The sequence below is a fragment of the Callospermophilus lateralis genome, chromosome 11 (genome assembly GCF_048772815.1).
Source record: "Callospermophilus lateralis isolate mCalLat2 chromosome 11, mCalLat2.hap1, whole genome shotgun sequence".
NCBI classification, from domain to species: Eukaryota; Metazoa; Chordata; class Mammalia; order Rodentia; family Sciuridae; genus Callospermophilus; species Callospermophilus lateralis.
In genome coordinates, this window is record NC_135315.1 from 52,189,823 (window position 1) to 52,210,767 (window position 20,945).

The window sequence follows — 20,945 nt, forward strand, 5'->3', positions numbered from 1 at the left end:
TTTATAGACAGTGAGCTCTTTGAAGGCAATAACCTTGCCCGTAATACCTGAGCAATAAATGTTGTTGAATGAATGAATGAATGAACAAATGAATGAACGAATGAATGAATGAAAATGGAAGCAATACCACTTCTACCAGCCTCGCCAGGCTTGCTGTCATCCCAAAGAGGAGAAGAATGAAGAGGTGCTCCAACACCTCTGTGCTTCCCCCCAGACTTTGTCTAACTCTCCATTTGTTGTTTCTGTGTCATCCTGGTCTCATCTACGTGAACTTTATCCTTTAGGGAAAAGAGAATCCAACACAGTGTTCCTGAAGGAAGTCTCCCTGTTTCCTGTCCTAAGAGCCGGTTGACCTCATAGGCCATGGAAGTATAAGGTGTGATGTTACAAACTTGGGAAGGAACTGATGACCCCCCCAAATCCGTTCCCATGGCTGACAGATACCAGAAATTGCACCACCAGGTGAAAAGTAACTGATTCCTAAGCCATGATCTAATCAGATCTCATTTTAGTATCTCGAAGACCTGTGAGGTCTAAAGCACCCGGCAGCAGAGTATGAAAGAAAGCAGAATTCCATCTGATCAAAAGATGCAGAAATGTGTCAGAAAATGACGAATCTAAAAAGTCAAGGACATGCAAAAATCTTAACAATCAACTTAGATCCAGGTGTCCTTGGCTATGTGGCACCTTCTTTGAATTACAAAGTCATTGACAGAGCAATGATAGGGCAGAGCAGTTGTTCTGGAATTTCAGGAAAGTCAAAAAGCAATCCCCTCCCCCCCCAATTGGAAGTGATATTATGGTTTCCTTGGTGGGTGAGAAACTTTTAAACCAATGGAGATTTAAAATGAAGAATAGAAAGACTAAGGGAATGCAAACCATGGCTTTAATGTTCTTGTGTAAAAGAATCTATGAATGTTTATGTATTTATAATGCTTACTAGGATTCAGCCTATTTTAAGCAAAAATCTTAAAACTCCAGTTGAAAACCATTATGATTGTAATCTAGACTATCTCCCAAAGGCTCATGTGTATAAAGACTCAGGCCCCAACACATCAATGTCTGGAGGTGAGGCTTAGTATAGGAAATGATTGGACCATGAGAGCTCTAATCTCATTAGTGGATTAATTCATGTGATGGATTAATAATTTGAAGGGATGAGAACTAGTTGAAGAAAGTAAGGTACCAGGGACATGCCCTTGGGACCATATCTTATTCCTGGCTCCTTCTTCTCTCTGTCTATGATGTTCTGCCTCACTGCTGGCCCCAAACAGTACAGTCAGCCATTCATGATCTGAAACTTCTGAAACCATGAGCCAAAATAAATCATTCCTCCTCTAAGTTGTTTATGTCAGGTATTTTGGAAACAGCCATGAAAAGCTAACCCCCAAATTAATAAGTATATAATTAATTCAGACTTATGATTTTAAACTAAAAACTTCCTGGAAAAAATATATAATTGGAACATTAAAGAGAACTAAAAGTTCACATATTTATCAAGTTTAATTCACTGGATGAATAATTGAAATTTAAATACTTGGAAAGGTTTTGTTAAGTCAAAAAGGCTGAATACAATAAATATCTAAATGTAATTTAAAGTGTTTAAAGAGAGTTTAACTTTGTAATTGAGATCAGACATTTAAAAATCCTTTAAAAGCGGTAGTTAAAATAGGCTGTATACAAACAGAATATTTGTAGACTGAATCTTAAGGAAGAACTAGTTTTTTTGAATTGTAATTTCAATAAATTAAATGTTAATTTAAAAAGTCAGCCAAACCTCTGAATCATCTTTTGTCTATAAAATTAGATCTATGGTAACACCTGCCTTGTAGGATTGTTGAGAGGATTAAATGAGACCCTGGGTTTAAAGTGCTTGACACTGTACCCATTGCATGGCAAGCTCTGAATATAACATGCAGGCATTATTAATATTATTAACTCCTTTTTCAAGGAGTTACTTCTTTAACATTTAAGGTATCTTTATTCGAGCAGGAGGAGGTAGTTACAAAATACAAATAACCAAGAGTAAGAGTTAGGGAACAGAAAATTCCCTAGAATGCTAAGCAGGTAGGAACCTAAGAAATATCGAAGCCAAAAGTTTTTAAACTGGATTCTGAAGAATCCCTGTTTCCTATGATGTCTCTGGATCCACTTGGCAGGAGCCGGGGAAGACTTTGGACCCTGTTATGGTTTGGATGTGAGGTGTCCCCCAAAAGCTCACATGTGAGACAATGCAAGAAGGTTCAGAAGAGAAATGATTGGGTTGTGAGAGTCTTAACCCAATCAGTGAATTGATCCCCTGATAGGGATTAACTGAGTGGTAACTGAAGTGGTAGGGTGTGGCTGGAGGAGGTGGGCTTTGGGGCATGGCTTTGGGATATATATATATATACACACATACTTGTATCTACCAAGTGGAGACCTCTCCCTCTCTCTCCCTCCCTCCCTCTCTCCCTCTCCCTCTCTCTCCCCCTCCCTCCCTCCCTCTCCCCCTCCCCTCCCTCCCTCCTTTCTGATTATCATGTGAACTGCTTCCCTCTGCTACACTTTTTCACCATGATGTTCTGCCTCACCTCGAGCCTTGAGGAATGGAGCCAGGTTTCTATGGATTAAGACCTCTGAAACTGTGAGCCCCCAAATAAACTTTTCCTCCTCTACAGCTATTCTGATTGGGTCCTTCAGTCACAGCAGCGAAAATCTGACTAAAATAGATGCCATCACCCCAATTTAACCACAGCCCCTCCCTGGCACACTGTTCTTGTGCATAAGTCCAAGTTGGCCTGGCCCACAGCAACAGCCTCAGGTTATCAGGAAAATTCGCTATGAAAAAAGCAAAAATATTACTGAATTTCCTTTCATTGGTGTTCTTTCTAGAGGATGCTTCTTGGGGTTATCTGGTTCTAGGGAGATTTGTGTCTTTCTTCTTGCCTTTTTAAAAACCCATTTGCAACTCCATAGAGGTAGATGTTAACTTATGGAGATAATGCAAATAATTTCTGTTCATAGAAATTCAAATGAGTTTTGTACAGGGAAGAGGTAATTGATTTCTGCTTTGTGGAAGAGATCATTTTTGCGTCTGTTAGCAAATTAGTTTTAGCATCCCTGATGGTCCACACATGGGTCTGAACCTTACATTCTCCTTTGATCTATGTTTTATGTCATATTGGTTCTCTCCATAAATGATAAAGATGTTCATTTTATGTTTACATGGCAGAAATAATTTTACTTAAAGAAAACCCTTTGGGGTTGGGGTTGTGGCTCAGCGGTAGAGCGCTCACCTCGCATGTGAAAGGCCCTGGGTTCGATCCTCAGCACCACATACAAATAAATAAAATAAGTGTATTGTGTCCAACCACAACTAAAAAATAAATATTAAAAAAAAGAAAATACTTTAATAAGATATTCTCCCAGCAGCCATTTGGGCCTCCTTCCTCTCTTGTCCCTACCCCCATTCAATCCATTAGCTTTGTGAATGTATTAAAACCACTAATTGAACATTTTAAATGAGTGCATTGTATGGAATGTAAATTATCCTCAATAAAGTTACTTTTTTTTTTTTTAAAGGCAGTAGTTTCTAAACTTTTTTTTTTTTTTGGTTAAAATTCCTGTGAGAGTTTGCTGAAAGATCTATGGACTAACTTTCTCCTGTTCCCACAGACAGGTATAGAAAAAAATCCTTACGTGCATGTATATAAAAGTTTCACAACAAAAGAGATTCCCAATGAAGCTCATTCATCGATGCCCTAGAGATCTCTAATCCCTAGAAGAACCCTGACTTTATGAGATTGTCACTAGTACATATTAGGTCAAGTGCATGTCTAAAAGATTCTTTCCTTCCATGACTCATCTTGGCCTGTAGCCTTTAGTATCTTCTAGCCTCTCCCCCTCTACCTTCTCCAGCTGTTTTGACATCCTTTCTCCATCAGTGGTAGGCAGAGTTTAAGGATGACCTCTATGACCTTCACCCTAGTGTCACTCACTCCCAGTTATGTGGCAAAGGGGAGCTTATCTGGAAAGGTCTAATCTAATCACAGTTCTTCAAAGCAGAGAGTTTCTCTGGCTGGTGTTGGAAGAGTCTGATTCAAAGCCCGACAAGGACTCCATGTGTCCTTGCTGCCTTTGAAGATAGAAGGGGCCGTGCAATGAGGAATTCAGTTGGCTTCTGTGAGCCAAAAGCAGCCCCTGGCTGACAGCCAGCCAGGAAGTGAGGACCTCAGACACACACAGCTGTAGGAACTGAATTATGTCAACAACCTGCATGAGTTTGAAAGTGGATGCTTCCCCTGAGCCTGCAGATGAGATCCCAGCCAGCCAACACCTCCATTCCAGCCTTTGAGACTCTGAGCGGGAATCTGGTACAGGCACCAAGGACCTCTGACTGACATAATAAGTGGTTCAGGGCTCCAAGTTTGTGGCGATTTGTTACTCAGACTACAAAACTACTACAATCTGTCAGTTTCACATTGCTGTGCAGCTGGCTGTCATTCTGCTGGATGTTTCTAGATCCAGCTCTTTTCCTCCTAAAATTCCTAAGATGGCTACTACCCCTCTTCACCCCATGAGGATGATGTCACACTCTGGATGCCTGGCTCTTCTTCCTGACTCCGTGGTCTACGCTGGGAGCCTGCTCCCTCAAGTTTCAAAAGTTAAAGCTGAGGGATTCCTTGGTCATCCAGAGGGACAGCCTACACTTGACTGGTGTCATAGCTCTCAGTGGGCTCTTTTCTGCTAGGACTGGGAGCAGAGGAGCTCACTCAGGTGCCCAAGTGGTCAACCCTGAGATGGTTTGAAATGAGAAGGGGAAAGTTCCAGAGCCCCTCCAGCTTACTAGAAGCCTGATCCATAAGGTGTGGGGTCCAGGCCTAGATCCTGGGAGAAGGGCTTTGAGAGTAGAAATCTTGTGACAGGGTCTGAATCTAAGGGCTAATAGCTAGTCTCACAGAGGCAGGGGGCTCTTCAGCTACTCCAGGGAGATAGGGATCTCTCTGAAGGGCTTTCAACGGCTTTAATCCTGTCCTCATTAGCAGCTGTGTGTAAGACATGTCCTACGTGACAGACATGGGGATAACTGTCCACCTGGCTCTTTGTAGGGTTGGCTCTTCCTTCCTTTCTTCTCCTACTGTTTTCCCTCAGGAAAAGCTAACAGGTTTTGACGGGAAACAGGGTGCTCTAATACTGAGAGGGAGCCCCCCGAAGGCTTTCCCCCTTCCTCCTTCCATTTATCCATAAAAGACCCAGAGCCCTCCTGCTTCCTGCCTTTGCTGATGAGAACCATTCATTTCTGGAACCAATCAGTTATTTCTGCTCTAATGAGCTAATGTCTTTTCTGGTTGGGAAAAATCCAATCAGGCCCTTACCCTCATTTTCTTCTTGGAATGCAATCTCCTGTATCTGGGAGTCTGAACGTTGTTTGAGCAGGCTTGGGGCTTCTTTATGTGAGTGTAGGGCCCCGGGTAGCCATGCTGAGAGACTGAGAAGGAGCAGGGAGTGGGGAGCTGAAGAAGGAGAAGAAGCCCTTACTCTCAATGGGAAGCCCTCTCACTCAGGTCCCTGAGAATCCCTGCACATTTCTGAACGTGTTGTTTCCTTATCCCTAGGCTTGGGTATGAGATTGTGGATTTGTGGCTTTCCTGTTCTTCAGAAATCTGCCTAGATCCGCAGAATTTCTTCTGTCTCAGGGCTGGGCTCCTTTAAAAATAAGCAAACCTGAAAAATGCAATAATGTCAGAATGAGTAAGATGCGTGTGTGTAAATGTATGTGTGTTAAGATGAACTTGTGTGTGACCACCGGAACTCCAAGCATGATCCTTCTGGAGTCCCCACTTCAGCTGACCGGGAAACATGAGGCTGCCAAGTGGTGGTGGAGCTGGAGGAGGGGGCACAGAGGAAGGGAGGAGGAGGAGGGCCTCTGGGTGGAGGCTCAGGCCTGGCCCCTCCAGGAAGCATGTTCAGTCCTAACAGGCTGGGCTTCTCAAACACCACCTCACAGAGACAGCAGAAGGTTGGGGGGACGGGGGAGAAGTTGGAGGAACTGACTGTGCTTCTGTGTCTCCCACCTCCCAGGACCTAGCCCTGGGGCCTAGCAGTCAGGGGAAGTTATTATAGAGGCACATTCTTCTCCACAAGACCTTTTTTGGGAGGGCCCTGGTTCTTTATTGCCCTTTGATCACCATCCTGGAACTCACCCATTCTGGGGTTGGAAGATGACCTCTGCTCTCTAACCTGTTCTAGGGAGAGTTCTGTTTGGATGGGGCTAGCTCCCCTGTGGCCTCCCAGAGTCCAGCCCCTGCTGTAAAGGAGAGCCTCCATTTCCTCCCCTATAAAATGGAGATAGTGCTAGTGGGGTGGCTTGTGATGTGTCAGCTCACCCAGGCTGAGTTACCCAGAATTCCTATTCTTGGGTGTTTCCTATGAAGGTGGGTCATGGAGAGCTTCCTGTGGGAGAGTCAAAGGGAAGTGGCGCCATGTTGTAGCTCACACGTCTTGTCGCTACTGTGCCAGCTTGCCTGGATGGTGTGAGTTGTGGCCAGTCTGCCACTGCTGCATCTTCTTGATGGTGCCTCTTTCAGCCCCTTGGTCAGATAGATATGTGTGTTTAGCTCTCTGATGAATGACCCTGGCTTCTGCAGAACATCCATACCACCCAGTTCAGAAGCAACAAGAACTGACATGGGTTTCTGACTGTCTTCAGAGATTCCGGCTTGTGTGTATGGATTCTGACTTATTCTCCATCTCCCCCCACTTTACCTCCATGTTTGTATCCCAACGACCTCCCTTGTGAACTTCAAGCACCAGTATCAGATGTGAAGATAGCAGCCCCTTATAGACACTTCTTGACCAGCGCCTATAACTGCTCAAAGTCAAGTCCCTGTACAATGCCTGTTTGTGTACACCATGAGATATAGCTATCCCATGCTTATATGACATCTCTATCTATATACAGATATATCTTATATGACATCTCTATCTCTATCTGTATGAATGCCCCTAACTGAAAATGTGAAATCTAAAAGGCTCCCAAATCCAGCACTTATTGAAGCTGACATAAGTGGAAAATTACACCCCTGTCCTCATGTGATGGGGGTCACACAAAATTATTTAAAATATTACATAAAATTATCTTCAGTTTGTGTGCACAAAGTGCATGTAAAATATAAATGAATTTCATGTTTAGACTTGGATCCCATGCCTAAGACATCTCATTATGTACATGACACTATTACAAAATCTGAAAAACTCTGGAATTTGAAACACTTCTGGGCCTATGCATTTTCAATACCAATTTCTTTCTTTTATTTTTAATTTTTGAGGTGATCAAGGAGATAAGGGTCCCCTGTTCTCATCCTGCTATCTGCAACCCACCTGAACTCTAATATGTGTAAATTCCAAAGCCCAGGAGCCACCAGACCCAAGACATGGTTTCTAGCTCCCCAGCAACTTAAGTGACTAGCTTGAGAGGAAGCGCTTGTGGGGTCCTCCCCTCCCTCTTTTCCTATGAACAAATTGCCAAAGAGAGAGAGAGAACTTCAGAAAAAAACTTCTAACAACATTTAATATTTTCAGGACTTGGATGGACTGAGACCCTGGGGGAAAATGGCAAGGTATTCACAAACAGAAAGCCACAAGGGTCCTCAGAAGACGAAGTGGGCTGGCTGGACTGCAAGCTCACCAGGAACTTGCTTTTTCGCAATACCTGTCTCAGAACATGCTGGAACCATGCTGCCCCCTTACACCCGGATTTGCTGCTGTTCCTTCCTCTTCACCTCTGACCAGATGTCCGACAGGTCTTGGATAAACTGTTGGATCTGACACAGTAAGGGCATCAGTGATTAACCCCACCCAACCAGAGTCCTCCTCCATCCCAAGACAGTACATATCTTCTTGAAGTACATCACTTTCCCAAGGCAATCGTGATCCCTCATTGGTCAGTTTTTCTAGGTGAACCTGAACATGAGGTTTAATAGATTAGACGCCATATGTAGGAAAGGAGCTGGGACCTCCTAGGGACAGGCAATAGTGATGGCATGAAGAACGGACTGGTAGTCTAACAGAAGTGGGGAGAAAGAGATAGGCTTACAAACGGGCTACAGAATAAAAGCATTTAGCTGGAAGGGCCTGGTTAGTGCCAGGGCAGATGTCCTCCACAACTTCAGAGTCCTTGAGGTCTTGGAACCCAGACCTGATGCTCATTATGATCATCTTGAGTCATCAAGAAAAGTTTAAGCTCTATTCACTAACTTCCGTTTGAAAGCACGTGTAGTCACCTTGATACAGTGCTGCTTCCGAGGTCAGAAGACCCAGCTGGGTCTTTAGAGGTCAGAAGACCCAGCTCCTGATGCAGCAGCTCTGGGGAAATCACTTCATCTTTCTGGAACTCAGTTTCTTTGTCTTTAAAAAGGCAAGAGGGAGCTGGGCGAGGTGGTGCATACCCTAGCAGCTTCAGGAGGCTGAGGCAGGAGTATCCAGGTTCAAGCCAGCCCCCAGCAATTTAACCAGGCCATAGGCAGCTTAGTGAGGCCCTAAGCAACTTAGCAAAACTCTGTCTCAAAAAATAAAAGGGCTGGGGATATGGCTCAGTGGTTAAGTGCCCTTGGGATCAATCTCTGGTACAAAAAAAAAAAAAAAGAAAAGAAAAGAAAGAAGGAGAAAAATTTGGATGGCCTCTAGGATCTCAGTTTTAAAACAATGACAATACACAGACTTTATCCAAAGCTCCAAACCTCTGATATTTCTATTATTGATAGAATTCCTATTTTCCAAATGAGGAAATAAAGAGCCAAAGAATTAAAGCAATTTCCCAAAGATTAGAAAAAAGACAAATGCAGCATTTGTCTTGGAACCCAGGGGTACTTTACCACTGAGCTACATTCCCAGCCCTTTTTTATTTTTTTATTTTTAGATAGGGTCTTGCTAAGTTGCTTAGGGCTTCACTAAGTTGTTGAGGCTGACCTTGAACTTCTGATCCTCCTACCTCAGTCTCCACAGTCACTGGGATTAGAGGCATGTGCCACCATGCATGGCCAAATTCAGTATTTCTTAAACTATGTTCTTGTAATAAGTGGTCACATACTCCGAAAAGGGTGGCTAAGTCAGTTTTTGAAACACCATTTGTTTGGGAATCTCAAAGCAAGGAACATTAGCAAAGAAATCAACTTTGTTTAAAACTTAGTGTTTTCTAGATGTATTAGTCCATGGGGCCCTTTTATTCCCTCATAGGAAACAATAGCTCTAAGATTCTAGGATTTGCCAAGCACAGTTTGGAAAATTGTTGCTCCATGTAGTTCAGTCTCATTCAAGGAAAATTCTAGACCTTTCACAACACAATATATTGAATGTAGATCATCCTGGCCTTTTCCTAATTGTAGTGTGTACCACCAAGATCTTCGCTCTATGTAAGCAACTGCCTTACCAAGCCTGGTGTCTGTTGTCAGAATGTTGTTGAAAACATTAGTCACTGAGTGTCTCTGAAGTTTCATTGAGAAATTTCAGTTAGAACTCTGCATGCAACCTCATGTTTTCTTCTTTTGGCACAAGGACTATGTGTTGTTTTTCATCTGGTTACTAGGAAGCTCAGAGTCAACTATTGTCCCTATTGAAGGTCCTTGAATCCAAGAATTCACTAGATTCTGTTTTTCTCTTTCTATATTTAACTTCTGATTTTCCCGGGTGCTTTTTTTTTTCTTTTTAATTTCCCAGGCTACTAGGTCATGTGATATTTCTGTCAACAGGAGTATAACCTATAGACATGGAATGAAATATTTTAAAATAACCTTTGGGCAATACTCCTCTTAAAATAAATCAAGGTTGAGATTTCCTAGATCAAAATTGAGAAAATCAAAATAGAAAATCATCAATCCAGTAAGGAGTTTTGCCAGTGTCCAATAATGCCATTCTTCTCACAAAATACCTAAAAATTTTTTAAAAAATAAAAAATGCTGTTTCTGTTAGCATGCCTTTTATCATTATTCTCAAATTAATTGGTCACACAGATATTTTAACATTTTTTTTTTCAATTTCTAATTTGGTAAATATTGATAGATACAACCCATAGAAAGGAAAGCTATCTTGGGGGTTGGTATTTTCAGAGTGTAAAGATATCCTTATACCAAAAAAATCTGAATATTGCTGTTTCTAGAATAAACTTCCTTGCAAATACGCTTCTATGAATGGTAAAATAGCTCTATTGTAATATGCCTTAAAACACAGGCTGAGTAATGTCTTGGGAAAATCCTTGTTAGCTGATCAATGGGGAAATCTTTCATATATAGATATAGATTTCATAAGTTTCACTTTTTTCAAAAAATAAAATGCCTCTCAGCTGATTTTATGGATTGTATTTCACATTCATTTACCAAGTAGGTACTGAGTGTCTACTATGTGCCAGGCATTGTTCTAGGCACTGGGGGATTCAGCAGGGAACAACCACAAATCTCAGTCCTCAAGTGATTTGTAATATATGTCACAGAAGAGCTAAGGGCTTTTGCCAAAGGAACACACAGTGGCTTAGTCCTGGTTCTCTGCATGCCAGAAGAAGCATCACTGATACATCTACTGGTACAGAATTTCTCCCAAAGCCAGATATGTGTAATTCTGGTTGTGATTTTAGGTGGCACAGGAATATGAATGTCATTAAAAAAAAACTTTTGAGGGGCTGGGGATATATAGCTCAGTTGGTGGAGTACTTGCCTGGTGTGCACAAGGCCCTGAGGTTCAATCCCCCATACCATGAAAAAACAAAACAAAACAAAAAAACTTTTGAGTCATACAATAAAAAAATCTATCTCCTTTTCAATTTTCTTTCCATTGCTTCTAAGAACACTTCAGACAGGTACTAAAGTGACTTGAATACTTCTCTAAACTTGCCAGTTTCCCTTTTTAACAGAGTAGGGATTCAAACATTGGTCTTTACCAAGCCATGGTCTCTCACTAGAATTTAATAAGACAGTCAGATGACTAATGAATCAATAGTGGATCCCTGCTCTGGCCACGTGCTTTGAGGCCAAAAAGGGTCTTAGTATGAATGTAGTGGTTCTCAAAGTATGGCACCCGGAGCAGCAGCATCACTTGGGAAATTGGGTTCCTATCTCAGACCTATGGAGTCAGAGGTTGTGGGGTATGGCCCAGGGATACACCTCTCCCTGCCCACTCCCCACCAGGTGATTCTGATGCTGTTGACATCTGAGAGCCAATGCTGTGCCTGGTTCATTCCTCCACTCAACCATTCACTTGAGAAGCCCCTTGGCCCACACCCAGCTGACCCCAGTGCCTGCATCTTCCTCCTACCATGTCCAGCTGTTTGTGCGTGTCCTCCAGGGACACTTGGGCTGTCTCCTTTAGCTGTTTGCTCACGATCTGGAACAGGTTCAGCGTTGCCATCTTAATGGTGCCAAGCAAGAGGGTCTTCTTGGCTGCTGTATTCTGGATGTGTGCCCAGCGAGATTCCTGGGGAGGGGACCAGGATGGGATGTGAGCACAGAACTTGCATCTATGTGTCGTGTGTGTGTGTGTGTGTGTGTGTGTGTGTGTGTGTGTGTGGTGTGTATGGGGGGAGGTGCACATGCGCAGGCCTCACCTACACAAAGCCCTGGAGCCCCCTACCTTGCCCAGCACAGCTGAGGTGCCTCACCCAGATGATGACATCGCTGCGGGCACGGTCAAAGCGCATCTGCAGCCGCGCCAGCTCATTGTTGTGCTGGAGAATCTCGTCGTCTTTTTCCTCCATGTAGCGAGCCAGTCGCGCCTTGGCACGCTCTATCTGCTCCTGGCTCTCCTGCGCTGACTGCATGAGATCATGGTGCATGCTCACCAACGTCTTGTAGCGTCCGATCACCTCGTGGATCTCCTCAAACTGAGGCCAGGGTTTGGGTCACTGCACTGCCCCTGGGCAGATGCAGCCACCGCAGCTCTGCCAAACTCCAACCTTAACACCTGAACACATGGACACCAGGGTAGGCTGGCCTGGCCAAGGCAGGAGATGTGCAGATGTTACTGTCCTACCTCCTGATTCTCCTGGGTTTATATGGGCCATGATCCATATATTGCCAGGAAGCACAAATGGGTTGGGGTTCTCAATCTTAGATCTATGTTAGAATCACCTAGGGAGCTTTGAAAAGGACACCTGTCAAGTTCTACTCCCAGAGATGGTCCCTATCATTTGAATGTTGCAAAAGATCTCCCAGGTGATTCTAGACACAGAGTTGAGAGTTGAGCATAGAAGACATTTTGAGATATTTCCTAAGGCAATGATTATCCTATTTAACAAGAATGTACCAAGAACCACTTATACGCCTGGAGCTGTGCTCAATGCTAGGGACATAGCAGGAGATAAGAAAGCCAGTCCCTGTTTTTTCTGGGGCTTAAAGCTTCAGGGTTAGAGGGAGGACAGACAGTAAACAGTCAGTTACAACACAGAGTGATAAGCCCTAGCTAGGACTGGGCGTGGGGCTGTGCAGAGCCTGGGGCAATAACATCAAGCTTGTTGCTTCCTGGTATTCCTTCAACAAATTTGCTGTTCGAGAACTAGTAGAGTGGAAGTCCAGTGGAGAAGGTGGTCTACCAAGCCCAGCTTGCTTCCTGCAGGGTGGCTATACTGCTCCAGCTCTAACCTTCAAACTTCCATCCAGTTGAACAAAAGCCAGGCAAAGCATCCTTTTAGAAGTCAAAGTGAGCTCCAGTTCTGGGATGCTAATTCACCCCCCTCCCCCCAGGCTTATCAATGTGTGCCTTCCAGCTACCCAGAGGACACTCCCCAGCACTTTCTCCATATCATGACATTTCCAGTGATAGATTTGGAGTCTTGGGAACTGCCCTGCTGGCCTTTTCTCAAATATGCCCCTTTGGGGAAGAATCACCCAGCGTTGGAAAGAGTGGGAACAGCCAGAAAAGATTTCCTGGGAGAAAAAATGGCTCAAATGAGACTGGAAGTACTAATAAAAGATAGCTAGGTAAAAGCAAGGGTTGTGGGGGTGGGGTGGGGTAGAGGGTAAAGACGAATGGTTTGTGTTTGGCATGTTTAGGATGCTCCACGTAGTTTAATATGAATGACCTGAGCTCCAGATGCGGGGAGAGAGAGAGAGATGAACCTGGAGAAGTTCCAAAAAACAAAGAAGTCCCTAGTAAACCCCAGGGAATAAATGTGAACTTTGTCATCGAAGGATCTTTAAGAAGCAAAAAGAACTTCATTTTCTGCATTTCCCAAAGTTTACTCAGCACACCATAAAACAGCTTTCAGCAGTTAAAATGAACAGACTACATTGGAGCTCCTAGGAAGGGCTCACAAATTCTTATTTTGACGTCAAAAGGACGTCAGGCGCCAACTTAAAGAGGCTCCCACAGTCCGAAGAGGGACAGTTTGAACATCAGGAAGAACAAGAGCAAAGGATTGAGAAATACTCATATTTTAAAAATCGTTAAGTTCATAATGATACTAAAAACATTACAGGTTAATTTTGGAGAATGCTGGAAAACCAATTCATTATTCTAAACACTGTAAAGAGTCAAGTATTTAACAAGCTTTTTCTCTAAGATCCACATAGTAATCAAGTAGTTGACCAAGGAAAGATTTTCTTCATGAAATCCTTCCCTTTAAGGTGCTATTCCAGGTAATAAAAGAAGAAGAGATATTAAAATAATTTTGCCCCTCTTGGATAATGTCTGTATCCCACAACTAAGGAAACCAGTATTTTGATCAATTAAGACTAATTTTACCTGTATTAAAACATATCAGTGAAAAGAAACAGAATACTCTCTTTTGTGTCTGACTTCTTCTGCTCAACACAATGTCTATAACACTTAAGAAACATACACAGTGTGAAGAAACTGGTTGGGACTGGTTTGGACAAACTACAGAAAATATTACTGCAATAAGTGGGAAATGATAACATTGGTTAGGTGAACATTTGATATTAAGGAATAATCATCAAATGTTTACAAGGTGTGACCAGGGTATTGTTGTGCATCTGTATGTTAAAAAGAGCCTTCATCTTTCAGATCCATACTGAAATACTTATGCATGAAAAAATATCATTTGCTTCAAAATAGTGAGGGTGGGAAGGTGAGGGGGATGTGTCTACAGTAATTGCTGGAATGAGGTGATGAGTAACAGGCATTCCATCGACTGTTCTTTCTCCTTTGTATGTGCTTGAAATTTTCCATAATAAAATTGTTCTTCAAAATATAATTGATTGAAAGAATAATTTCTAATGTTCTATAGCATAGCAGACAATTATGATTGACAATAATTGGGTATTTCAAAATAGCTAGTTGAGAGGCATTGTTTTGTAGTGATGGGGATCAAATCCATGGCTTCCTGCATTGTAGGCAAGTGCTCTACCAACTTTTTTCTTTTGGGCACTGGGGATTAAACCCACATTAGGCAAACCCTCTACCCACTTAGCTACACCCTCAGACTCATTATGGAGGATTTTGAATATTTATAATACAAAGAAATGACCAACGTTTGATGTGATAAATTATGCATGTCATAATGATCATTATGAATGTCACACTGTACTCCATAAATATGTACGATTATTATGTGCCAATTAAAAATAAGAAAATATTAAAACTCTGATTGAAAATAGCAAGTTAACAAAAGTCCCCAAGATACGCACAATACACTCTTCCAGTTTTATGGACGGGTGATATGTTACGAAATAGTAAAAACAGGCATGGAAATGAGAAATGTAAACATCAGGATACTGGTTACCCCTGAGGAGATTTGGAAGAAAACAAAAGCTGTTTTAATTATGAGTAGTGTTTTTATTTAAGGAAAAAGAATCGGGAACCAATAGAAACTATGAAGATTGGACAACACTGTGTGCTGAGTGCTGGCGCTCTCTATACTTCCCAGAATGCTTAAAATATCCTGAACAAAACAAAGGAAGGGAGAGAGATGAGATTGGCAGTAGAATGCTGAACAGGATGGCCAGAAGTGACACAGAGGTGAACTCCAGACAGGCAGCCTGGATGAGGAAGGGGCAGGGGCTGAATTCCAGAAATGCTTAGGAGGCAGAACTGACCAGATCAGCTGATTGATGGCTGAAAAGGGGAGGAGTCCAGGGCCAGACCTGGGTCCAGCTGCCATCGCAGCAGCAGTAGGGCCTGGGGATGACAGGAAGAGTGAATTGTGGACAGGAAGAGTGAGTTAGGTACAAGGGGCTGATCTAGCCAGTTTGCTCCGTTCTAAGACGGCCATTTTACCAGTCTGATTTGGAGAAGTAATTCCCAATTTACCTGTTGTTTTAATATGGTATTCTTTTCTTACTGCTTCCCCACCCCCAGAAAACCCCCAATCTTGGCAAGTGGGCCAGAGGTAGAAGAAAGGGAATGTTACAGTGAGCATTTTATCTTACAGTAGGTAATAGAATAGAGGAAATAAGACAGATTTGGGACTCACACAGAAATAAATTAGGTTAGTGTTTCTAACCTAATTTATTATTGCAGGAACTTTAAAAAGCTGTGTGTCTTTTTTCTCCTAGGCCCTTTACAGAAATTCATCCACACCCCTCTAGAGGGTTCCTGGCTGCACCCTGTTGCTGGATCCATGGGGGAGGGGACAAACATTGATGGGGTGGTATTGCTGGGAAGCTGCAGGGATTTCTCAAGAAGAAAAGCGAGGCCTGACATGATAATTCATGCCTATAATCCCAGTGGCTCTGGAGGCTGAGAAAGGAGGATTGCAAGTTCAAAGCCAGCCTCAGCAACCTAGTGAGGCAATAAGCAGCTCAGTGAGACCCTGTCTCTAAATAAAATATAAAAAAAGGGCTGGGGATGTGGCTCAGTGGTAAAGCATCCTTGGGTTCAATCCCTGGTAATAGAAGGAGAAGGAGGGAGGGGAGGAGGTAGAGGGGAAGGGGGAGTGGGAGAAGAAGAAGGAGGAGGAGGAGGAGGAGAAGAGGGGCTTCTGAGATGGACACCCTGGAACATTTTCCTCCCATCTTCCTTCCTAGAAAGAGGACCTCTTCAGAGGAGCTTGAGGCAAGTGGGCCAGAGGTAGAAGAAAGGGAATGTTACAGAATCAAGGGAAAATCTGTTTCACAGAAGAGGAATAACAGTGTCAAATGCTCTAAGGGTTACAGTGGGACCGGGACTAAGAAAGATCCCTGACCTCTGGCCACAGGGACTGCTGGAGAGCGGTTGCTTAAGGCATTGTGGGGCCCATTTACAAGCCATGAGGCACTAAGTAGTTTACTCAACCTCTCTGAGCCTACATTTTCTCTGTGAAAGGGTGATCAGCTTGCTTTCCCCTCGGGGCTATGACTGACCCAAGGCCACGCTTGCAGAGCATCAAACCAGCAGTGTCCTACGTAGGTTGGATGCTTTTCTAGTTTCTCTCCCTTCCTTTCCCCACTTTCCTCATAAGTAAACAAAAGACACTGGGGAGGAGGCGGAAGTAGGGATAGATGCTTGCCACGTGTTGATGAGGGCAAAACTTAGTGCTCCAAAAGCCTGTCCTCCCAACACAAACACACAGACACACCTACTTTCAGACAGCCGTAGCCACAGCCCCAGTTGTGCAACCGACCCAGAGACATTGACATGATTGTCAGGCACATGAACACACAAACCTCCTGGCTCCCACCCTTTGAGAAACACATCCAGCCTCAGCAGGGGCCTTTGCCAGCTGCCCTTAAGGGCTGTTGCACCTCCTCAGACCAGGGTGACCATCCCTGTAGAGCCTCTGGGGCCCCAGAGGGTCCCTACGCCTCAGCCTACTGCAGCTGAACTCCACCCTGTAACCCAGCATCCCAGAGAAGGAGAGGGGTGCTGAGGTGGGCCTGCCCCCTGTCCCTGGGACCCACCTCGGAGTTCTCCACCACCTTTTCCAGGTACTTGTTGAAGATGGAGTAGTTCTGCAGCTTGACGCTCAGCCGCTGGTGCTCCAGCCGCAAGGCCGCCATCTCCTGCTTGGCCTTAGCCAGTTCCCGTAGGCGCTGCCTTTTGAGTTCCCGCTCCTTGTTGGCTTTCTTCAGGGCCCGGATCCGTTTCTGGTCATTTTCCTGGGACAAGGGAGCCAGGGTAGGTTAGGCAGGCTTGTCCTGTCCTCCCTGGGGTCCCCCAGCCTGCCTGGGCTGCCCTCAGCTCTGCTCTGTCTGGGTCACCATGTGGGAGAGGAGGTGCCAAGGTAAAGGATTTCTGGAGTTATCTGAAGCGAGTTTTTGGTTATTTGATGCTAGTGATTGAAGCTAAGAGATTCCTGTGGATCAAGGTAAGGCTCAGAGGACAGCAGCTTAGTTCAGAGTCAAGAGGTGACCTTGGAAGGAGCAGACAGGAAACTAGTCTGCTTCTGTGGCCTCTGGATTTCAAAGAGTGGATGGGAGAATCCAGGAGAAACCAGGGTTGAGGAAACAACCAAATTACATCGGGGCTCAGTGTCTGGAGAAAACCCAACCCTGAGAGAGGCTGAGAAAATCCAGAAGTGGGAGCAGGAACCCTTCTGACAAAGCTTCTATTGTTTCTGTTTCTAATGGTGATCATTTATCCTGGGGCAGATGGCTGGGTCAGAGTTGGGAGGCCCAAATTTTCTCCTGATTTGGTCCTCGGTGCCTCAATTTCTCCAACTGTAGAAATGCAAAACAGTAAGCCCACTCTTCCTCGCAAAAGCTGGGGGCCACATTGATCAAACTATATGAAGATGAGATAGGAACTGTGTGCTTAGTCCAGAGGGCCCGGTAAGATAAGGACATTCTAGAAAGTGTGTCTAGGAGCCCAGCCTGGCATTGCTTCCAGGAGATAGTCAGGAAATTCCAAGCCCAGAAAGAAAGAATGAGGCTCAGTTACATTAATCAGTCTAAACCCTGCCTTTTTCCTTCTGTAAAGCCCTCTCACAAGATTAGGATCAAGCCCACCCTATGCACTGTACTTGTGTGGCTCCTTTCTCTTCTTGGGAGCTCCGAGATTGCACATGGATGGGCATGTGTGGTGGTGGCATTTGGAAAACATGGAGGAAGATGTGTGGAGAATTCATGCCCTCTCCCTAGCACAGGAAGAGGCACAAGCAGCTCTAAATGAGTGGCTTTCAAATATACCTGTGCAACAGAATCACTTGGGAGGGAGCTTTTTAAAAACTGTAGATACCTGGGCCCAACCTCAGACCTGCTGCAAGCAAAAAGGTCTGTGTTTGTAGCAAGCTCTATGGGATTCCCAAACTGAGGACTTTCCTAAAGTCATTTGGAGAACCCCTCACTCCCAAATCTCCTGCTACCCCAACCCCACTCCATCAGCTTTTCTCTGTCAGGTAAAATGAACAAGACCCCAGGGGAATGTGCCCAGCCCACTGACTTCTTGTCCTGCATGGTTAGACATAGAGTGTGGCTTAAGAGCAGAGCTCCTCTGTGGCAGATATAGCAATTGGACCCCCTGCAGCTAGCCAAGGACCTTCAAGAATCCATAAGTGCTGGCAGATCTGGATAAATCTGGATTTTAAGATGATTAAATTACTCCTCTAAAGACAAAGAGAGGGGGATTGTCTTGGAATGGTCTCTGTGTGGCATGGTCCTCCAACAGTCCCCCACCTGTACCTTTGGTATAAGGACAAAGATGGAAAAGAATGGTGAATGAGGAGACTAAAACCTTTGCCCATCCATTACTGTATCCCCAAGTGCTTATCCCTGGTAGGGTCACATCCATCCACCCACCCATTCAACCGTTCATTCACTGGATAAACTATACATCCCAGGAACTGGTAAGAAAATAGGAAACAGCCATCTAGAGGGGGCAGAGACTGACAGGTAAACAGGAAATTAGAAACAACACCACAGGTGGAGACTTCAGGATGCCTGGGAAGCACCAGGCATTGTTAACGGCACTGAAGATGCTTTTAACCCTGAGTGACCCTCAAAAGCAAGAAGAAGAACAATTTGCCCCTTCATACCTGGATGAACTGCTCAAATTTCTGGATGTGGGCCTTCAGCTGTTCTTCCTTGACTCCCAGTTCCTCCCAGCGCAGGTTGAGGGTTTCCATTCTGCGCTTAAATGTCTTTGGGAGTGTAGGAGCAGAGAGAGAGGTCAGGAGGTCAGCAGCTTCTCCTGCTCCACAGTCTCTATCCCCCCAACCCAAGAGGGTTCATAGATGGCCTCCCACTTTGCATCCTGTTCCTGGCTCAAATTAGAGCATTCCAGGACACTGGTCACTCCAAGACTTAGATTTTTCTATTCTCCCCAGAGAAAAAGACCAGAACCACTAGCCAGGACCCTCCAATTTAGCCGCCTCCTCCCCACACCTCCAAAATGGAGGGATGTCTACCTGCTCTCCCTGAGCCCCAGATGGCTCCCTCTCCTGTCCTGTACCCCCGTCCCCATCCCCAAGCCCCCCCCCCAACCCTTACCTCCTTCTTCTGTTCCATAGCATGATGCATGATCTTGGCTTCCTTTTTCTTTTCCAATAGCTGGATGGATGGGGAATCTGACTGTTCTTGCATATTGGGGAACTTCCTGCCCAAGACATGGGCAAGAGAGACAGGAGCATTCTGAGCCTGGGGCAGGCTGGGCAGGGAAGTAACCCAGGGAGCCAGATACCCATGGGAAGGAAAGGGGTATACTCTCTGACCTGAGTGGAAGGGATGGTGGATTGAGGAGATAAGTCTATGCTGGCATTTGGGGAAAGAGCAGTGATGGGGATCTGGTGTCCAGGTGATGGGGCAGGGTGATTGGGAGTGCTGGGTTATAAGAGAGGAGGGGACAGGTTAGATGGTGGGGCATGGTGTGGGTGTGGGTAGTCCCAGGCACAAAGGGACTGAGTAGGCCAGGCCCCCTGACACTCACTGCAGCAGTTGCAGTAGGCGCTCCCCATACTGAAGCCGGAAGTATTCAGCCAGGTCTTCCTCTTCCATGATGCCCAGACTCATGGTGGCAGTGACCTAAAGGCCCGGGCTCCAGGCACCTGACTTCACAGTGAAATAGTGGGTGGCAGAGCCACAGAGGACTCAGAGGTGCTGGGGGCTGTGCTCTTGCTTGTTCCCTCCTCCTCCTTTAGGGTGGGTGTTTGAGAGATTCAGCAAAAGCCAGCTGGAAGCTGAGGGTAGGCAGTTGAGGACGATGTGTTGGGTTGCTGATGGGAAATCTGGTTACCTAGCAACAGGTTGCCTGGTTCTGTGAACCACACCTGGAACCCAGGCTTTGCCCTCCGACCTCTGGTCCCACGAACCCCACTCTTGCTGGAGTTCTTCCCGCTTTTACCCTTCAGGAACTCTGGGAAGAAGACTCAGGGAGGCAGGGTCTGGGAGCTCATGGCTGAGAGGGAGGATCTGGCAGAGAAGTGTGGCGCTCCTCCTGGGACCTCCCTCCCTGGTGTGTGATGATGAAAGAGGCGACTGGACCTCTTAGGTCAATGACCAAGAAGAAAGAAGAGGAAAGGAGGCACTTAGTTGAGGCGAGGAGGGGGTGAGGTGAACAGAGAAGATGGGAAGAAGCGTGAAATCTAAACCCAGTAGCTGGTCACAGACACCTAGGGCTGCATGTGTGAGGATGGGCGACAGCCTGGGGACCAGTGAGGGGCAGCCATCGGGCACGTGGAGGACGGCCCAAGCAAGGCCCCTTGGGGTGCAAGAGTCTTGGGTGGGGCCGGTGCTAGTTTTTTTTTTTTTTTTTTTTTTTTTTTTTTTTTTTTGCGGGGCGTCGGGGGCCTGGAAGTGTCAAAACAGTGTCACAGAAATGTCCTGTTTAAACGGTTTGCTTTATGATGGCTGCCTTTCGTGATCCCAACAGGGCACGTGCATAGACTCTTTTGACCTGAGGTCCCACGTGTAAATTGGAGACGGTGCGTCTGCCTTGGGGGCTCCTGCTGCGTGCTCGATCCTGTCCGCGACCTCGATCCAGCTCGTCCCCTCCACCCCGGCTCCCCTGGGTCGCTTTGCCTGGGTTCCCACACTGGTCGGGCCGCCTCGCTCCCCAGTCTGTCTGGGAACCCGAGTCCGGGTGGGATGGGATGCGCGGTCTCTGCCGGG

General features: G+C 45.3%; 1 protein-coding gene across 2 annotated transcripts; it reads right to left on the reverse strand.

The window, feature by feature from the left end:
* Nucleotides 1-7,727: 7,727 nt before the first annotated feature.
* On the reverse strand, nt 7,728-19,847 carry Ccdc42 (coiled-coil domain containing 42). Of its 2 annotated transcripts, XM_076871133.1 has the most exons (7): nt 19,765-19,847; nt 19,329-19,434; nt 18,875-18,979; nt 16,803-17,000; nt 11,627-11,848; nt 11,284-11,442; nt 7,728-7,805 (listed from the first exon to the last, which is right to left on the reverse strand). In XM_076871133.1, exons 1-7 carry the CDS (start codon nt 19,845-19,847, stop codon nt 7,728-7,730), a joined length of 951 nt encoding a protein of 316 aa, XP_076727248.1. The 2 variants fall into 2 exon arrangements, with proteins under 2 accessions (XP_076727248.1, XP_076727249.1); XM_076871134.1 differs by lacking the exon at nt 11,627-11,848.
* Nucleotides 19,848-20,945: the final 1,098 nt, after the last annotated feature.

Bases quoted from the DNA above. Each gene is read 5' to 3' on its own strand.
- Ccdc42 (XM_076871133.1), bottom strand. From the start codon at position 19,847: ATGAGTCTGGGCATCATGGAAGAGGAAGACCTGGCTGAATACTTCCGG. The intron at 19,435-19,764 runs GTGAGTGTCAGG...TGTCTTGGGCAG, and splicing joins CGCCTACTGCAACTGCTGCA to GAAGTTCCCCAATATGCAAG. The intron at 18,980-19,328 runs GTAAGGGTTGGG...ACACTCCCAAAG, and splicing joins CTATGGAACAGAAGAAGGAG to ACATTTAAGCGCAGAATGGA.